General features: G+C 45.4%; 1 protein-coding gene across 1 annotated transcript; it reads left to right on the forward strand.

The window, feature by feature from the left end:
* Nucleotides 1-770: 770 nt before the first annotated feature.
* LOC128304536 (uncharacterized) lies at nucleotides 771-15,670 on the forward strand. Its single transcript, XM_053041730.1, has 6 exons — nucleotides 771-933; nucleotides 1,168-1,299; nucleotides 12,630-13,883; nucleotides 14,126-14,316; nucleotides 14,388-14,931; nucleotides 15,558-15,670. The coding sequence occupies exons 1-6, from the start codon at nucleotides 831-833 to the stop codon at nucleotides 15,668-15,670; spliced, it is 2,337 nt and encodes a 778-aa protein (XP_052897690.1). The 5' UTR covers nucleotides 771-830.
* The last annotated feature ends 2,024 nt before the right edge of the window (nucleotides 15,671-17,694 follow it).

Below are 17,694 nucleotides of genomic sequence, written 5' to 3' on the forward strand. Positions count from 1 at the left end.
CCAAAGTCCAATTAAAGGGGTCGTTATGTTGAAATAAAAGGACGGATGGATAAGACAAGGATGAATCCCTGTTAAAAAATTGGTTTGGAACCAGAGACCTGCAGCTCTTATGAAAAAAAAAAAAACACCAAAGCTTGTACTGGATGCATTTAAAGGTCATCTACCAGTAGAAGTTAAACAAATTGTTGCTCAAGCAAATCGTTTTTGGAAGTCATTCCTAGAGGTCTAACCAGTCAGCTAAAAAAAGCTATAAAAGGGGCTGATTCGAATCTGACTCCTTCAGGAAGAATAAAAAATTCACCATTCCAGCGATCTGACAATGGGTCATTACTGCATAATCAGGAGTCAGCGAAGGAATTTTCTTTGATAATGATAATGAAAATGTGTTTGAAAACACCAGCAAGGACGATATGAAAGAGTATTATGGATTGTAATGTTCAAAATTAAATGTAACAATAAAATTGTTCCAATTTTTTTTTAAAAAGAAATAATATCTTTTTTTCCAAAAATCCTGGATAATTAATCTAGGGGGTCGTTAAACACGCTAAAATACGGTAATTGCCTGAATCCGTATTGTATATTGTCCAAGCCAATTGGCCACATTTATAGTTAGAATTCTCAACTAAATCCTCGATAATCATCTTTATGTTTCAAATCAATAACCAATAAATTCTGAAGAATTTCCTGCTTCTTCAACGATATTCCCACCCAATCCCCAATCACGCTAACGTTACACTTTCGTTCTGTGCTTCTCCCATTTCTAGTTAATGATAGGCACGACGGCCACGTTGGTGGACGGTCTGCTGCTGGGCGACACCTGCCAGCACGACATGGACTGTTCGGACAGCGTCAAGGGCAGCTACTGCACCCTGGAGGGCATCTGCGAGTGCAGTCCATTCTACGTGCGGCTCAACGAGTCTTCCTGTCTGCCGTGTAGGTATCGAAAGATCTCATGATCTTTTCCATCTCTCCCTGCCTCACCCCGCTTCGGGAAACGTTAAGTGGATCCTGGGAAATTTTGCTTTGCGGTGACCAATACCGAACGACGTGAAAAATCTCAACCAGATAGGAAAGACCTACATCGTGGAGGTCGTTTGGATTTTTGTGTTCTGGTTTTTTTTGTTTTGCTACGTCTAATTAATCTTTCTCCGTCTCTTCTCGGTTCAGCGCAACTGCTCGAGAGTGAGTGTAGCCTGTCGGAGCAGTGCTCGATGCGTGTGGCTAACAGCAGCTGTATCGGTGGCCGCTGCCAGTGCGATGGTGGCTTCCTGCAATTCCGCAAACATACCTGTCTTTCGCGTAAGTATTTCCACCAAATTAGGCAAAGTGGTGCCTCCCTTCCTTGTCTATTTCTTCGCATATTAAGCACGGCTTGTCTCGCGTTCGGCACGCTCGTTACGCCGATCGTGTGTATCAATTTTCCCCCCCGTTTGTATATATGGTCATCATTTTTCCATCCCGGCATGCCTTCACGAGTTGCCCAACCAGTTGCAAATGCTACTTGTTTTTTGTTTTGTTTTGTGCCTGCTTGACCTCGTTATCGGCCGCTTAAGGCTATGACCCTCGTGCGAAACGGTGCATCCAGGATGACCAACTTTATGAACTTCTCCATCCCGCACCTTGTGCTGTGTGGCAAATATGCATTTCAACGTATCATTAGAAATGCATATATCACAGCACGGTGCAACAGAAATCAGGCTAATGCAAATTTCTTGCCTCCCGAAACGCCTGCTCGTGTGTGAATTATATTTTACTTGAGCTTTCATTTTCCGCTCAAATATTTTCCCTGACCCTAAAAACAAAAATCGGAACGTAACGCACTCTGCATGGGGACTGTCACACCAATCAATTATTCACACGTTTAGCCCACCACGGTCGAGACCTTAAAGGATCATCGATGAGCCGACTGTAGGACGAATAGCCATCCGTTGAAATGGATTGATTGACGTGTTGCTACCCCCGTTTATGGGAGAGACCCCCGTTCTGTTTGACCATTTGACTGATTGTGTACACCCGTCCGATGGTGAAGCGTACGGTACTACCACCCGCGGGATAAGACATTCCCGCGTGACCGCGTCGCAAACGTTAGACCAACGGTCCAGCCTGAACTACACAAACATGACAGGACAATCGTTATTTATGGGCAGTTTAAATGCATGGGAAAGATCGGCATCGATGCAAATAATTCCGACCCTTTTTTTAAATAGACATGTCTATTGAATGTCATTAAAGTTCATCGATGTACAGTTAATGCTTTTTTTTTGCATGTCCGAAGTGCCCTGGGCGGGCGTAAAAATGAAAAAAAAGGGATGTGTTAACATTGCGTCATCCTTCAACCTTAACCCTCGGGTAAACACACAGGGCATCGAGCATCGAGTGGCAATTAGTTTCCAATATTCTATCCACTATTTATCGTTGCAAAATGTGGTTAACTAGGCAAGAAAGGTTTATTGCGCCGTGCCAGCTTTCATAAAAAGGAACTATTTCAGCTTCATGTCACTGTGGTCAGTAAAATCGTTTATTGCTTAACAAGCTTCCTGCTCGGTTCATCCCATTTCTGACACACGCTTTGTTCGGCTCCCCAGCTCCAGGGATCGGCTCAGGGTGCGTCTTGACAGCAGTTTCACTCATTAATTGCTGGTCGGTTCACCAAAACGCAACCGATTTGCTAGGGACACACACAACCGAACACAGTTGCGAAACTATTTATCCCTTCAGAGATAATGAGCATTTGCAGAACAATGGCAGTTATCCGTAAAGATATCGGAGCATTCCGCATTCGCGGGCGCGCGTTCAACCGTAATCGATGAACATCTTCGACGCGTCGACGTATGCGGGAAGGAAACTTTTTTTTTGTTCGTCGCTGTTTCCCCTCATACATTTAGCTCAAGAGCCTTATCGTCATGGGGTGTTAGGCGTTTTCTTCCACGGGACTCGTTTTCGGGAGTTTTGGAAAATTGCCTCCAAATCATGGTCATTGACTACTCGAATGCGGGACTAATAAGCAATGGTTGTGTGATTAAGCCTTATCTGGACGATGAAGCTACGTTTGTGTTGTGTTGTTTTGCTTGCCTTACTGGCGAATCCGGCCTCCCCAAATTGGCCACACATCACCCTCAACACGACCAACACATATGGTACGACAGCGCGACGAATGTGCCTCGGAGGCGGAAATGGAAAAAAGGCAGCTAATCGTGCTGGCCGGTGCAACACCATTCATTCGCGTGATGCGTGTTCCGGTTTTATTTTTATTTCTTTGCTCCGGAACGGACCGAACAAGAGCATCAAGCAGATCACCAACACAACGCATTCGACTGCTGGGCGCGCGATTCTTCCGCGCCGGCAAAACCGCGTACGAATGTTACGCGTAATTTAACTCACACACCGCGTTACGTTCTATGTCAACCTGACCTGGTCCGTCAACCGACCTAATGAGCGACGGTGGCTGTTCCGTTTGCGTGCCCGCGATGCACGCTGACAGCGTGGCTACTGGCGGTGACGTTACCGGTGGGCACCTGGCCGGCGGGAACAATGGTATTGCACCATCATCAACATCACCAGCAACTCGGGAGCATGCAACCGCCCTCCGTTCCCCTCCAGGGGCAGGCTGCCACTTATGCTGAATGGATTTTTATGGACCCGACCCGACACCACCGACCGGCATAAGTGGCGGGCAACAGATTGGTCCAATTTCGGTGTACGCGAGTGTTCGTGCAGCGGGACCCGAGGACCTACCACACCCTACCGACAGAGGAGATCTCGCTCCGACAGCGACAGTAATGGTGGACGATTAGTGCTGTTTTACCGAAATAATGAACAGCACACCGGTGGCCAGAAATGGGAGCAAAAGCCGTGGTGGGATGTTTGTTTGCTGACCGATGCAGAAGATGACCGGACAGTGGTACACTAGCACATCCCCCCGCTTTGCCTTCCCCGTTTTTATTTCGCCCTTTATTTTGCCATTATCGATTGGAGTGGCCCATTAGGTATGTGGAGCAAATCGAAACGCAACGCAGGGCTTTGTGCAAAAAACAAAAAAACGCTGATTGGTTGCGTGAGCTTGGGTGAGTATTTTAGTTGACATTCTATAGTAAATTACAATAAAAGATTGTGAAAATAATATTATTATTCTCATGATTTTTTCTAATAAACCTACGAGACCTTAACTGAGATCAACCAACTGAAAGATCGCTTTCGTTTATATGCTCTTTCTATGCTTCCATCGCTCAACCTTCACGGGACGGTTTTAATGTGCACTTTACCGGTTTGTTTTAATACCACAGGAAGCCACAACAGAGCTACCAATAATTATGCCCCAAAAAATATAAAAAAACCCTGAGGTTCAGAAAACCATCAAATAGTCGTAACATTGCACGAAAGAGCCCATGAGGAATGTTATGAATGTCTTTTTTTGCATAGGGAATCGCTTTCACGCAGGAAATGAAACCAAACCACACAGAACAATACCGAACACGAAACCGATCCTCGGTCAGTGAAAGTGATTTTACCATTTAAACGCATCGTTTTCCACCCTTCCAGCAGGATACGCATCGTCTTTTAACCTTCGAGCCGCTTAAGTAGCAGCTTCTAAGCGGGAAGCTGGAAAGTAACATCCTCCGTGGAGGGCTCGTGGGGGTTTACGATGAAGTTGGTATTAATCAACACTCTCGCCCCCATTCAAAAGCGGTGGCCACTTGTCGATCTTGACCGGCGGCAGGTATCGTACAGTAGTGAAACTTTTTCGCAAACATACCACTTTCTCCCTTTTGTCGCACATCAAACACTCACGATCCCGATACCTTTACCGTGACGGCAAAGGAAAATTCGCATCGCAAAAAAAAGGCAACCACAAATGTTTTCTGCAAAGCACCTCGTACCCCCAAAAACCAACCCAAAGCAGCCGTGTCGTGACCCCGAAAACCTGGCTATCAAATGCAGCAGCAGTGTTTGAATGGTGAAAAACCCCCATTCATTTTCCCACGCGTTCCACCGCGAAATGGTTGCACAAATTATGCTGTGCACCAGATTGAGGGTGGTAATGTACTCGTTTTTTTTTCCTTTCTTGCGCATGGTCACGATTAATAAGACACCGGAAAAGGAAGAGATTTGTTTGTTGTTGTTTTCTGTTTGTGCTTTTCAATGAGACTGGGCATGGAAGATCTTTTTGTTTATTGGAAACTGCCGCGAAAGCATTATTTGCACAATACTTCCAAAATGGCATGACGAATGATGGATGGAATAATAGATATGTTAAGTTTTGAGGTTATGTTTCACAAGGTTTATAAGTTTAAAAGACGGAATTTGATCCTTATCTGAAATCTTTTCAAATCGAATATGAATCTCCGAAGGGTGTGCCTGATGACATGATGGTAGCGTCTATCAAGCAAGTCTAGTACGTCAGAAATGACAGGCATGATCTAGTAGGTCGTTACGCCAAGAAGAGAGACAGATGAATTTCCCGGGTTAAATCTGTAATTTTTAAATTTTCCAGTAAATTCTCTCAATTCACTCAATTATTTCACAAAAACTTCAGTGTGCCATTGGAGAAAGTTTAAACCATGATCTATCTCAGCTTGTGAGAGTTTAGGAAAGGTCAAGTAAGGGACGAATTTTTAGGACGATTCCCCATCTAACATATTGTAGTTCAACTGCAACATATTCTAGTTAAACTGCAAAAGAATGCAAAAATAACTCCAGCTTTGCTACTTACGCTCGAGAATCCTGAAGTCAAAAGTGCCAATTTTCTACTCTTTTTTATATAATTTTGCCAATAGTCCTCTTTATTTTACGTTATTTAAAACAATCAAAAGCGAATGCTATATTTTACACGCACTAAACGATCATTTTTTTGTAACCTATTATCTCTCTTTTTTAAGTAAGTAATTGCACTTCATTTACCACTAACATTAATCACACGTTACTCGATACTCGAGATACTTTGGGAAGAAAAACCTGCTATAAATATAGAAGCTACATCAACGTTTTCGATATTGCGGCTGGAAAATAGATTATTTTCCGACTACCCGATCGGCAGACACGCCTAATAACAGATACGCGCAACCAGTTAAATCTATTAGGGAAAAAAATCGATTGCAAACCAGACACGTTCTTCGTTCTGCATTTTTCTGCGCTGCGAGATGAATTGAAAAGCGTAACTACCACTAGCCGCTGCTTAAAGGCTTAAACCGATCCGCCAATCTGTATGCTAATGTAAGCTAACGCGCCTTATCCCGAGAGGTCGAGATTGTGCCGCGCATAGAAAAAGCCCTAGCCTTGGTGCAGCGTGCCGGTCGTGAACTTGAACTTTCTGCACCGGATGCAGGCTTTTTCCACTTATATTTCCTGCAGGCGAAGAAAAAAAGGGAACGATTCCCGCCCTTCGTTCGGTGACCGGAAAGCGGAGAAAACCGAAGGGCAGGAAAATTATAATCAAAAACACTCCATCAGACCAACCTGTGGCTTCCAATCAACCGGTGCCGGGTTGCATTCCGGTTCCGTCCAGTGTTTCATCTCGCTGTAGAAGCCCCGTCTGGCTAGTGGTCGGAGGCCCCCACAAGGCACAAGTGCGGCCGGCGCATTATAAGGCGGTAATGATCACGAAAATTACATAATTCAACAAACGCCCATCACCAAATGCCGCCAACCCGGCAGTACCTTCGGGGTGCGTTTGGTAGCACTTTTGTCTATGTATTTGTGGGTGCGTTTTTTTATGTATTCGTACGGTAAGAATTGTTTTGTTTCGATTGAACAAAACGGAGCGGATATTCGATTACTCCTAGCGTTGGAGTGTTGATCTTTCCAGCCTCAATTATGCTACTCCATCCTGTACTGGTTGTTTTTGTTTGTGGCTGGGGGAAATAAACGAACAAAAGGCCACATATTTTGTGGGTTTTTTCAATGCGCTGCTGTGGAGGTAAGGTAACGGGACAGTAGGGATTTAGTTAAACTCTTAGCACCCTGTTCCAGCCCTTACGCTGAATGCGCCAGCTCAATGAAGTAGCTCAATCACTTCTCCAACATTTAGGGCGCATCCACGAACGTCGGTTTTTTTTTTGGGGAAACCGAAGTACTCTTCGAAAAACAGCAGCGAAATTTGACGATATTCCGGTTCCAATTAGCTCACAACCCGGACACGGAGTCCCGTTTGTTGATGGTTCGCTCGTGGCTCGTCCACTTATAGAGCGAACCCGAGCTCTACGGTACGCAAACGAGCGGAATCAACACCATTTGCTGGTTTGAATTTGATTGAACTAACTATCAAGTGCAAAACTTGACGGCTATTCACGTTGATGGTGTACTACTCCCTACTATGGGTCCTCCAGAAGGCAGCACTATTATTACTATTAGTGTTATCTTGGTTGTGCTTATCGACTTCCTTCCTAATGCGAAGCATCGGAACATGTCAACAGAAAAGAATGGGTAAATTATTTTCCGTAAGCTCGTATACTTTAGCGCTGGAATTTGTGTAATCCACTTTCGCAACGTTTGTTCGGTCCAATGCTCTGGGAGCAGGAAAATTCTTTTATCCTTCCTTCAGCCACAAACGATCAAAACATTCCAGCAGCGACACTGATTGGGTCAAGGGAGGCGTTGCTGTAGTCTCACGATATGCTGGAAGGCTAAATTGCATAACTTTGCCCATTCGAAGGGATATCATAATGAGCCCTTTGGTGACGAAACAGGAAAACGGATGAAATTATTTCGGTTACTGAGAAAAAATTCTTTGGAAAATTGGAAAATTTGCAAACATGCTCCTGAGCAAAGAATGCTTCTGCTACTTAACAGACAAACCGAAGAACTCTTGAAGTGATGTTGAAGTAGATGAGTTTGTCCTGTGTTTTTGGTTTCCTAATTATTTTTCCATTCCTAATGGAACCAACATCAAATTGAATTGTGTTATCTAACAACTGTGTGCCGTGAGTCCATTTTCCATAATGAACTCCACCATAATGAAAAGGACATTAAAAGACATTAGCAGCATAAGCGAGGCTAATGCTAAGAAAGAAAACCTCCCGCCGTGACGAAGTAGGAACGAACAGCGAACTTTCTTTCCAGCTCACTGTCAAATCACACCAAGAGGTGCAACAACGATCGAAAAGTGTGTCAGAGTGTTTTTAGCATAATATTGCAACCTCCTTTGACCGGGCCTCGCGAAAACTACACGCTCATTCTATGTAGTGAGCCTGCACGCGCGCCTACCACCCCAAACAACCCCACCACCCGTGTGCGCGCGCTCATTATCCGAACGATTTGCAATGGATTACACAGAGAAAAAAGGTACGAGAATGGAGGTGAACAGATCTGTTCGGCAGGCCGATGGGTTCTTCGCACCCGGTTGCGGTACAGCTCGCTAACTATCGGCGGCTTACCCACGGGGAAAGGTCGCGGTTCCAAATGAAAGCAAGAAAGAAAAGTGAAACGTTGCACCCCATTCCGAACAATGACGGGTGGACAAATGTTGTGTTTTTTGGTTAATAACGGTCCGCCTAATAGAGTCTTCAAATTAGTTTGGCTCTTGTGTGGTGCGGGACGTGCGCTTACTTTACAAACGGCTACTTGCACAGGACGGTTAATGGGCTGGAGTGTGGTTTAGTTTTGTGTACCGTTTTTTTGTATGCGTCAGTTTTTGTGTGTCCTGACATGATAATAATTTCATCGCGGATGGAAAACAGTTGCGTTGGAAATTTTATTCAATTTTTACCATCTTGAGTTTCATCTGTTTCATCTCATTGAAGTCTTTTGTATGGAGCAAAGCAATCATATTATTTAAGGGAGGATATTCAGTCTATATGATCGATGATTTGGTTTTCTTTATTTACATTTTCTTAAAGCTTAAGCATTTAAGAATATTTTGTGAAAACTCCAGATCAATATACCAAACAGCTACCCCCAGATGGAGTTAATGCATCGACATACGTCCATGTTCAATGCCCAAAGTCTTGTGATCTGATTGATTAGAAAGTTTCACTAGAAATTGAGTAATTAAATCGACACTTTGTATTTTGAACAAATTATTAACAAATTTTCTAGGGTCAGTCGTCACACGAACGGACTGGACCAAAATCCCATCTGGAGCAATCCCACGTAGCAAGGACTGACTGACTACCCGGCTACGTGGTAAAATACGTAGGTATTTATGGCTCGTAGGTCGATACGGCCAGGCCGTTCTAACAAAGAAAAAAAGTGATAAATTATCTGTCATTTTGACAGATTTGCATTCAACTTTAATCGTCCGCCATTTTGACATAAATTAATAGTTTTAAAATTCCCTGTGATAAGTGCTTGAATTAAATCTCTTATTTAAAATTTATTATAATTATTGGGTTGATGAAAGTACAGTAAGAACCTAAAACTCAGATATTTTGACAGCACTACGAAGAAAACCCTGTATCAATTCTACAATGTTGAAGTAAAAAATATTACGTAACTTGAATGTGCATACTAACAATACCACTCCAATATGCTAAGTAGTATTTTTTTTCTTTTTCAATTATCCCATAAACACCCTTTTTTTTCGAGGTGCATAGCCCCACATAAGGTGCTTTATTGGGTCATAAATCAAATAATATCTAACTTAATTGAGGTAAATGTTTCTTTGTTGTATAATTTTAGGTCTCCATTGCTGTTTTTTTTTTCATATATGTTGCCTTATTGCAAAACTACTCATTTGCTTAGCATTTTATCTCTCTTCCCAAACTTAAGTGGGCTTAAAACGTCGCAACATCGAATTAAATTCAAATCCAAGAATGCCACGAACGCGCATGATACGGCCACCAAACAAAAGCCACCCCTCAATGACGCACAATCGTTCTCATGCTTATCTTTTTTCCCCTTCCGTTTTGGTAACTATAAAGCATGCATGAATAAAGGCACGAGTTACCGGTCTCAAAAGTGGGTTAATTTTTATCTCTCCCAAAGCTACCCCCTACGCTCGCTCACCTCAATCTTGACGTAGTGTCTGCTTCTGGGCAGCCTGTTGCATCTGGTGGATTCCTGGACTTGGATGTTCATTATACTCCGGACTAGTTACAAGTTCAGCAATTCAAACCAGTGCGATCTTCTTTTACCATTTTCCACCCCGCGAAGGAACAAAAGACACGCACACACAAATTGCAGTAAGTTGTATTTGCATAACAAACTCAAATTATGCTCCATGTGTTTGGGTGAATGGAACATTTTCGCCGTCATTAATCAATGTGGTAGCTGCACACTAGCGAGTGAAGCCGTTTGTTATGCCCTTTTGCACGCAGGCACAGTGAGTGTCATTTTCACTCCCGCTGCCAGCAGTTTCATGCGAAATCGTGTCGCAAATCAAGGTCGTGGTGTGAATCGTGCCCCCGGCTCGCCGTATTGAGTTACCTGCTGGTGGACGTGCGGCAGCATTCGCATTCGACCGGTAACCGTATCCACGGCACGGAGATGACATCCCGGCTGCACGTCGGACCATTTGTTTTTATGATTATCCTGCCGCGCGTCCGGCTCGTTGACGCGGTTGACAGAGTGTAATTGTTTTGATCGCGTTATCGGCACACTTGGATCCGCTTCGTGTCAGGCAACCATTTACCGTGCGTGGTTGGTCAGCGTGGTCACATGGGATTAATTGAAACGACTGCCGAGCGATGGGAATTTGCGACGGACGACTGTTGCGAAAAGGGATTTTCCCATCTGGTCGATATGGTAATTATGCGAGTGGATGAGTTTCCCGTCCTAAGGCTAGATTCGTTAGGACGTACCGTAAGGGATGATGACAGCATGGCCGCCGTTGCGTGTCGAAAGCTATTAATCGATGCTTTGAAAGTGGTTTTCGTTAACGACAACTCAATCTTCCCGCTTATGTCAATGGCTTATGATTGCTCATTACATGCTCCTTAAATTAAACTATTTCCCATAGCTCTGGGAACAGATAAACGAGTTTGAGGTGCATCATTTCAGTGATGTTATAATCTTCGAGAGAAAGTTAAATTCCCCCTTTTAAATTATTATTTTAAAACCAAGCTTATTAAAGTGTTTATTTTGTGCCTGGTGTAATGAGAACATTTCATTCTCTGAAGCATATTTTTCTGCACTTCACTTCATCCATTTACATACATTGTTCTCATCGCACGAAAATGTCCTAAATAAACAACCCTGAAAGCAGATCTGCCAGCTGACTTATTACCACCGATAATCACCCTATCCGTATCCAGTTGCGAAACACTTCACCACTGCGCTAATAAAGTGTCTGCTAATTTATGACATACTGTCATGCTGCATATTTCCCATTAGCGGATCATACCATGCCCCGGCACCTTCCGCACCCGGGAGATCATCCACATCTCGTAGTAACCTGGACTGTTTGTGTGAGTGTGTGTTTACGTGATATGGACGTGAATTGTGGTTAGGGAAACTTATCCCACCTACCTGAAGATGATCGCGTGCTCCAGCTCCCCTGACACGCGGTATTACCTCGGAAGCGGAATGAAGATGAGAACGAGATTCCTCGAGCTTGAGCGGCTAACAGCGTGCAATTTCTCAATGGATGATGCATGGCGCTGCAACCCCTGCAAACCCGTCTGGGCATTTGAGATGGTGCACCATCACCACCACAAGACAAATAGGGGATGAGAGTGGATGTTGTTCTATGGTCGGAATGGTACGTAAATAGCTTCCGGTACGGCGTCCCTTCGCTCGATTTATGTCAGTGGAATAGACACTGGAGTGGCTGGTGACATAATTTCACCTCCAGATTGCGTACGACTTCTTTATTCCCCCCCCCGGGTATGATTGTAATGTTTGCAAATGGTTTACGTGTATTCCGTTCTTTCACCTGGGAATGGTTTCAATGATGTAGGTCAACAGGCAAGGTTAGCTATCAACGAGGGGAAATCATCAGGGCCCCGGTATGATGTCACCTTCCGTAATGGGTTTTACGGGAAATATGACACGCACAAAAGCACTGTGCGATCGGTACCGTCTTTTGTTGCACGACTGCCTTCAATGGGAATGCCGTTGAAGAAGGTATCTTCAGATAAGTGTTGGAAGAAAGCATGATTATCTTGCTAAATTATTACCACCACGATGTCGTGCACGACGCAAAACAAATATTGAACAAAATCATTCATCAAGAAATAGTCTAAAATGCAAACAATTCCACCACGCTTTCACCGGTTGTTCAGCCGCGTTGTTTTAGTTCGGTTCGCCGACTCTGGAGCTGCATTCAATCGATGGAATTAGCTTCCGTTTTCAATTTCCGTACGCCAGACAGTTCGCTCATCGGCTTATAACCGTCCGCTATCGTTCATTCCGTCCGTACCATCCTGTCGCCGAATTAGAGTGGCTTCCCATATGAGGCATTAAAAAAAGGCATTCATTTATTAGCACGATAACCAGTGACCGTGTATGATTCTAATAATTTAATCGAAAACACTTGTACTCCCCACCATTTTTTTTTCTTCCACCGGACCATTTCCCGGCTGGCATTCTGTCTGAATGCGTGCGACCGGAAATCGAAAATCGCCATCGATATGTCGGGAAATGCGTTGCCATAAATTAAATCCACATACACACACGAACCACCCTTTACCACCGCCCGTGTATCGAACGTTTGTGCAAATCCGTAATCGTTATCATTTGTCACGCGTCTCTTTCAGCCGCCCAGCCGGGTACGGTGTGCTACAGTCACGCGCATTGCCGCATGTGGGACACGGAAAGCCACTGCGACTTCCTAATTCCGAACCTGTTCGGTCGCTGCCAGTGCACATCGCCGGCGCGCCAAAATGGGCCGACCTGTGTGACGGAACCGGTGACGTTGGCCGTGCCGGAGGAGCAACTGCCAGCTTTCACCAAGCCGCAGCAACAAAGTCCCACCAGCGACGGTGGCATGGAAGAGGGTTCGATCGACCGGATGTCCACCACCACGGAGGACGATGTGATCGTGGTGGACAATATTGTGCAGCGCGATGATGCACAGGACGAGCAGATGGCATCGGCCGAGGAGCACATCACCACCGAGTATCAGCCGGTGGCGTCGGAGGAGGATGGTATCAGCACGACGGACTTTGTGGAGATCACGAGCGGTAGCTATCCGCAGGAAGAACGCGTGACGACCAGCAGTGGTATGGAGCAGTACGAAAATACGGATGAGTACTCGAACCTCGAGAAGGAAGTGGAGGAACAGTTCAAGCAGCAAGAACTTGCCGATGCCCTTTCGACTACAACGGCCGCACAATGGGCTACGGAAATTGCTGAAGCCATCACCACACAGGAGCGGGAGCAGGACGCGCTGGATAGTAGTGACTCCTCCACTCAGATGACGATCGAAATTGTGTCCCCTTCGAATGGTGCTACAACGACCGATCGTAGCGAGACGACAACGATTACCAACAGCGACGACCCAGCGACAACCGGGCTTGAGTTCGACACCGAACCAAGTGACGTCGAAAACGAGGTAGAGATCGTGGAATACGATCGTACGGCGTCACCCGACGATGACAATGCACAGCAGGCAGCATCATTGATTCAGCAGGAATCCACCGTTTCCGCCACCGAACGTATCGAGGAAACAACGCTGCCATCCGCCACGGAGCATACCAACACGGAATCAAACGATGCGAAGGAAATGACAACGACCGAGTTGATTGAGCAGTATCATGATGTGCAGCTGCGCCGTCAAGACTCCAAACTTTTCGACGAAGACGAGGTGGACGAGCTGGTGGAGAAGAGCTCTGGCAAGGATCGATTTGAGGCGCGCGAAACAACCAGACACTCGGAGCGCGATAACGAAGTAATTGACACACAATCGCTGGACACGACCACGGAAACGCTCGTCCGACTGGCTAGCCGCACGACGGCCATGGAACCGGAAGCTCCCGTATCGACTACCACCGTTGCAACATCAACCGCGAGTAAGTAAACCGTGGGCAAGCATTGTCCGTTGAGAAACATGCGCGAAATTTGAAATCGCTGCTAGCGCCACCTAGGTGTGAGTTGACGTACTAAACCTTTCTAGTTTAAAAACATTCCTGCAGATGGCGCTCTTTCGTTGTAAAATTCAAAACATGTTTCCGTTACAAACGAGGTTTTAAAAACCCTCCATTTTACGATGTACAGCTTATTTATATTGGTTTTGTTGGTTGTTTTCACGCAGGAATACGCACCCGAGTTGATTTGGGAGACGGGCCCGTTTCGTTGGGATTGTCCTGTGCCAGCAGTGAGCAGTGCCAGCTGGCCGATCCCTACAGCTACTGTAACGACGAGGGACGTTGCGATTGTTCCTACCGTACGCCGGATGATTCTTGCCGTGCCACCAACACCGGTTGCTCTCGCGGAACGTTCCAGGTATGCTTGCGCGAGCTATTGCCCTGCATGTCTCAGGTGTCAATATCTCAAACTTCCCTTTTACCTTTCAGTGCCGCTCGAGTGGTATCTGCATCAGCTGGTTCTTCGTGTGCGACGGACGTCCAGATTGCAGCGATGCCTCCGATGAGGAGTGTAACTTCGCGCCGAAATCCAACGCCACACTGCAGCGCTCGCCCAGCTGTCCCGAGCTCTCGTTCCGGTGTGAGAAAAGCGGACGCTGCATATCGCGGGCCGGTATCTGCGACGGGAAGGCACAGTGTCCGCACGGCGAGGACGAGGTCGGGTGTGATTTCCGCAAGTCGCGCAAATGTCCCGAGCACACGTTTATGTGCCGCAGCGGTGAATGTCTGCCGGAGTATGAGTACTGCAATGCGATCGTATCCTGCCGAGACGGAAGCGACGAACCGCCGCATCTGTGCGGTTCCCGGGCGGTGCCGAACTTCTTCGTAAAGTTGCTGAGCGGTCCGACGGCGCGCGGTCGCAACTATTGTCCGATGCGCTGCGCTAATGGCCGTTGCCGGTCGACCGCGATCGTGTGTTCTGGGCGCGATGGATGCGGTGATGGTAGCGATGAGGATCGGTGTTCTGTTTGTCGTAAGTGTTACAATTAATACATATTTTTTATAAAGAGTTTAACTAACATGTGGTTTAACCTTCAAATTCGTATGCCCCTTTGGAAACGAATCCCTTTAATACGTGATTGAAACAAATACACCACACAGTCGCTGCTCCTAAAGAATCGATTTTAGTTCTCCACATCGATATGTTTGCCACTGGGACACATGGCATAATGTTTTAAAAATAATACACACAGCATACCCACCCCAAAACAGCCCATCACAGTGAGGACGCGCCTTTGCTGGAGTTTAATAATTTAACAGCATGAAAAACAGTCCCTCAAGCCCACGTATAATCGGAAAAAATAAAAAAAACTACACATACGGTGTATTTTAACATGTTTGCCCCATGCTATTCTGTCGGTAATATTCATAAGTTTGATTTTAAAATGCCACTCCTCACGGTTGTTGTTTATTTAACGCTCAAACGGCGGGAAATGAGTTGCACGACCAGGCTACGCAAACGGAAATATGTTTCCATTTCAAACGACTGACTGTTTGTGCTGCGTTTGCTGCCGCTTCCTCTCCGTCTCTGTCTCACTCTCCCGCTCTTTCTCTCTTTCTTACTATTTTTAAATTTTGCCCTTTGTTTCCCCTTCACAGGATGCCCTGCGCCGGCCTACAACAACGTCCTGGCACCGATCGTACCGGCCGTCATGTCGAAACCAAGGAGTAGGACGAGCCGCATCACCGGTGGACACTGGTCACGAACCTAAGTGCGGGCTAGACTCCGTCCGGGGTGGGCCAACCGGAAGTGGCTACCATTAAAGGGAACCGTGTAGGCTCGCTCGCGCCATAGTTTCGCGTTGTTTTTTTTTTTTTTTACTTTGGCTCTCAGTCCACATTTCTTACTTTTAAATGTCGCCCAGGGGTTTATGTTTTCTTCATCGTGTACCACACGTCCGGGTACGGTTTGGGGAACACCGGAACACTCGTTACTAACGTGCCGTGCTGTGCTAGTTTGTAAATAAAGCCCTCAAAACCGTTCGGTAGCTAGCTGTAACCAGTGGCACGCACTAGGGCCGGGTGAACCCGATGCGGTCGGACGGCGCTGAACCGAATCGCTGAGCGGAGTTTTAATGAGCCGGATTTTATACTATTACAAACCGAAAGCTATATTTGCAACAGAAAGGATACTAGCAATTAAGTCGATGGTAATTCCCAGCAGAACGTGGTAACGAAACACACCCGCTGGGGTGGCGAATGTAGTAGACACGAGCGGCATAATTACATCATCCCCAAGCAACTCCCTTTTTATCTATTTATCGTCCATTTAGTAAGGCTAGCGTATACGGTTATAGTAGGCAGTGCGGTAAATTAATATACATTTTAGGAGGGAAAAGATTCGCAAATCAGAACGAAGGCATGACCATTACTTGAAGGGCAACCCTTCAGCAGGACGATGGGTTTTTTTCTTTCGGAGTTCGGAGGAAAGTTTTTCGGCTTCCGGTAGCGAATGGGTAAACACTCTTAAGAACACACTTTGGTAGCAAACAAAACTCTTAATGGATTTACCCAATTCGGTTCGAGTAGAGCAGTAGATTTGATATGCTGATAGGATGGTTTATTTATTTTGCTAAGGAGTTGCTTTCTGTCAGCCCAACAGAAGGGGAAGCAGCATGGTCGAATACGTTACGTACTAGGGAAAATTTATTTATTTCACATTGATAAACTATCGATAGGTATCATTCACACGAACTAGAATTATTGCTAAGTGTTGCGTACAGACAGACATACAGCGTGGTACGACTGCGTGGTACTGGAAACATTAAAGTCTAGATTAAAAAGAGGATATCTTCCATTCCGAAGGACTCGCTTTAGCTACTATTGGAAGCCTGGTTCATCGGCGACAGTTTGACAAGGGGGAAAGAGGCAATCGTTTGGTGAAGAAATGGCTACACATAAACCACGATTCGCTTATCGATCGTATGTCGGTGAATGATGCACTCCAATAGACTTCTGTTGTGTTGGATCGTATTTTTCCTTTCTTTTCCCTATCTCTACGCGTTGTCTCAACAGGAACAACTGTGGGTTTCCAGGTGCGTCCAAATCATACTGGCCATTTTTTTTTTCTACATCGACGCACAGGAACGATGTCTGTCATTCGCACCGGAGAGCGTTAAGATTAGCATTAGCATTAGAAGCGACAGCGACATTAATTTAACACAACTATTATTCGGCAGCCGGCATGGTATCCGGTGACAGATTGTGCTGGAAACCATGCAATGCTGTACAATGTAAAATACAAATTTTAATCAAAACACAAACCTTCTAAACCGGTTTCAGTATTGTTCAATTTACGCACCACATACATATCACATATTCGCTTTCGTATCTCGAACTTCAGCACAGCATCCCCAGCAAGGCCAGACCGCTTTGCTTTCCGCAACGTCGCTAAACAGTGCTTCCGTTTTGCGACTTTTAATCAATGTAGATCCAGCCGAGCAGTGTCGCGTTTGTTTGCGATTTGCTTTGTTTTTGTGTCCATTTTCCATAAGCAAATTCCATGCCGCTTATCATGCGTAGCCCCCGGGGGCGGACACGATAAATTATACGTAGGGTAATTCGGTAGGCGGCTAGAGAACACAGTGGGCAAATCTCGAATATACTTCAGGAACACACAAATTCCAAGTGTTTTATTATCTTTATCATTAATGGAAAGAAAAAAGAAATTTCATGCCTAGTTCCGATCTGGACCACATTAACATTAACTTTTTTAAAATGTTTTAATTACTTTTTT

Source organism: Anopheles moucheti, chromosome 3 (genome assembly GCF_943734755.1).
Source record: "Anopheles moucheti chromosome 3, idAnoMoucSN_F20_07, whole genome shotgun sequence".
Taxonomy (NCBI): Eukaryota; Metazoa; Arthropoda; class Insecta; order Diptera; family Culicidae; genus Anopheles; species Anopheles moucheti.

Bases quoted from the DNA above. Each gene is read 5' to 3' on its own strand.
- LOC128304536 (XM_053041730.1), top strand. From the start codon at position 831: ATGGACTGTTCGGACAGCGTCAAGGGCAGCTACTGCACCCTGGAGGGC. The intron at 1,300-12,629 runs GTAAGTATTTCC...CGTCTCTTTCAG, and splicing joins CAAACATACCTGTCTTTCGC to CCGCCCAGCCGGGTACGGTG. The intron at 14,317-14,387 runs GTATGCTTGCGC...TTTACCTTTCAG, and splicing joins GCTCTCGCGGAACGTTCCAG to TGCCGCTCGAGTGGTATCTG.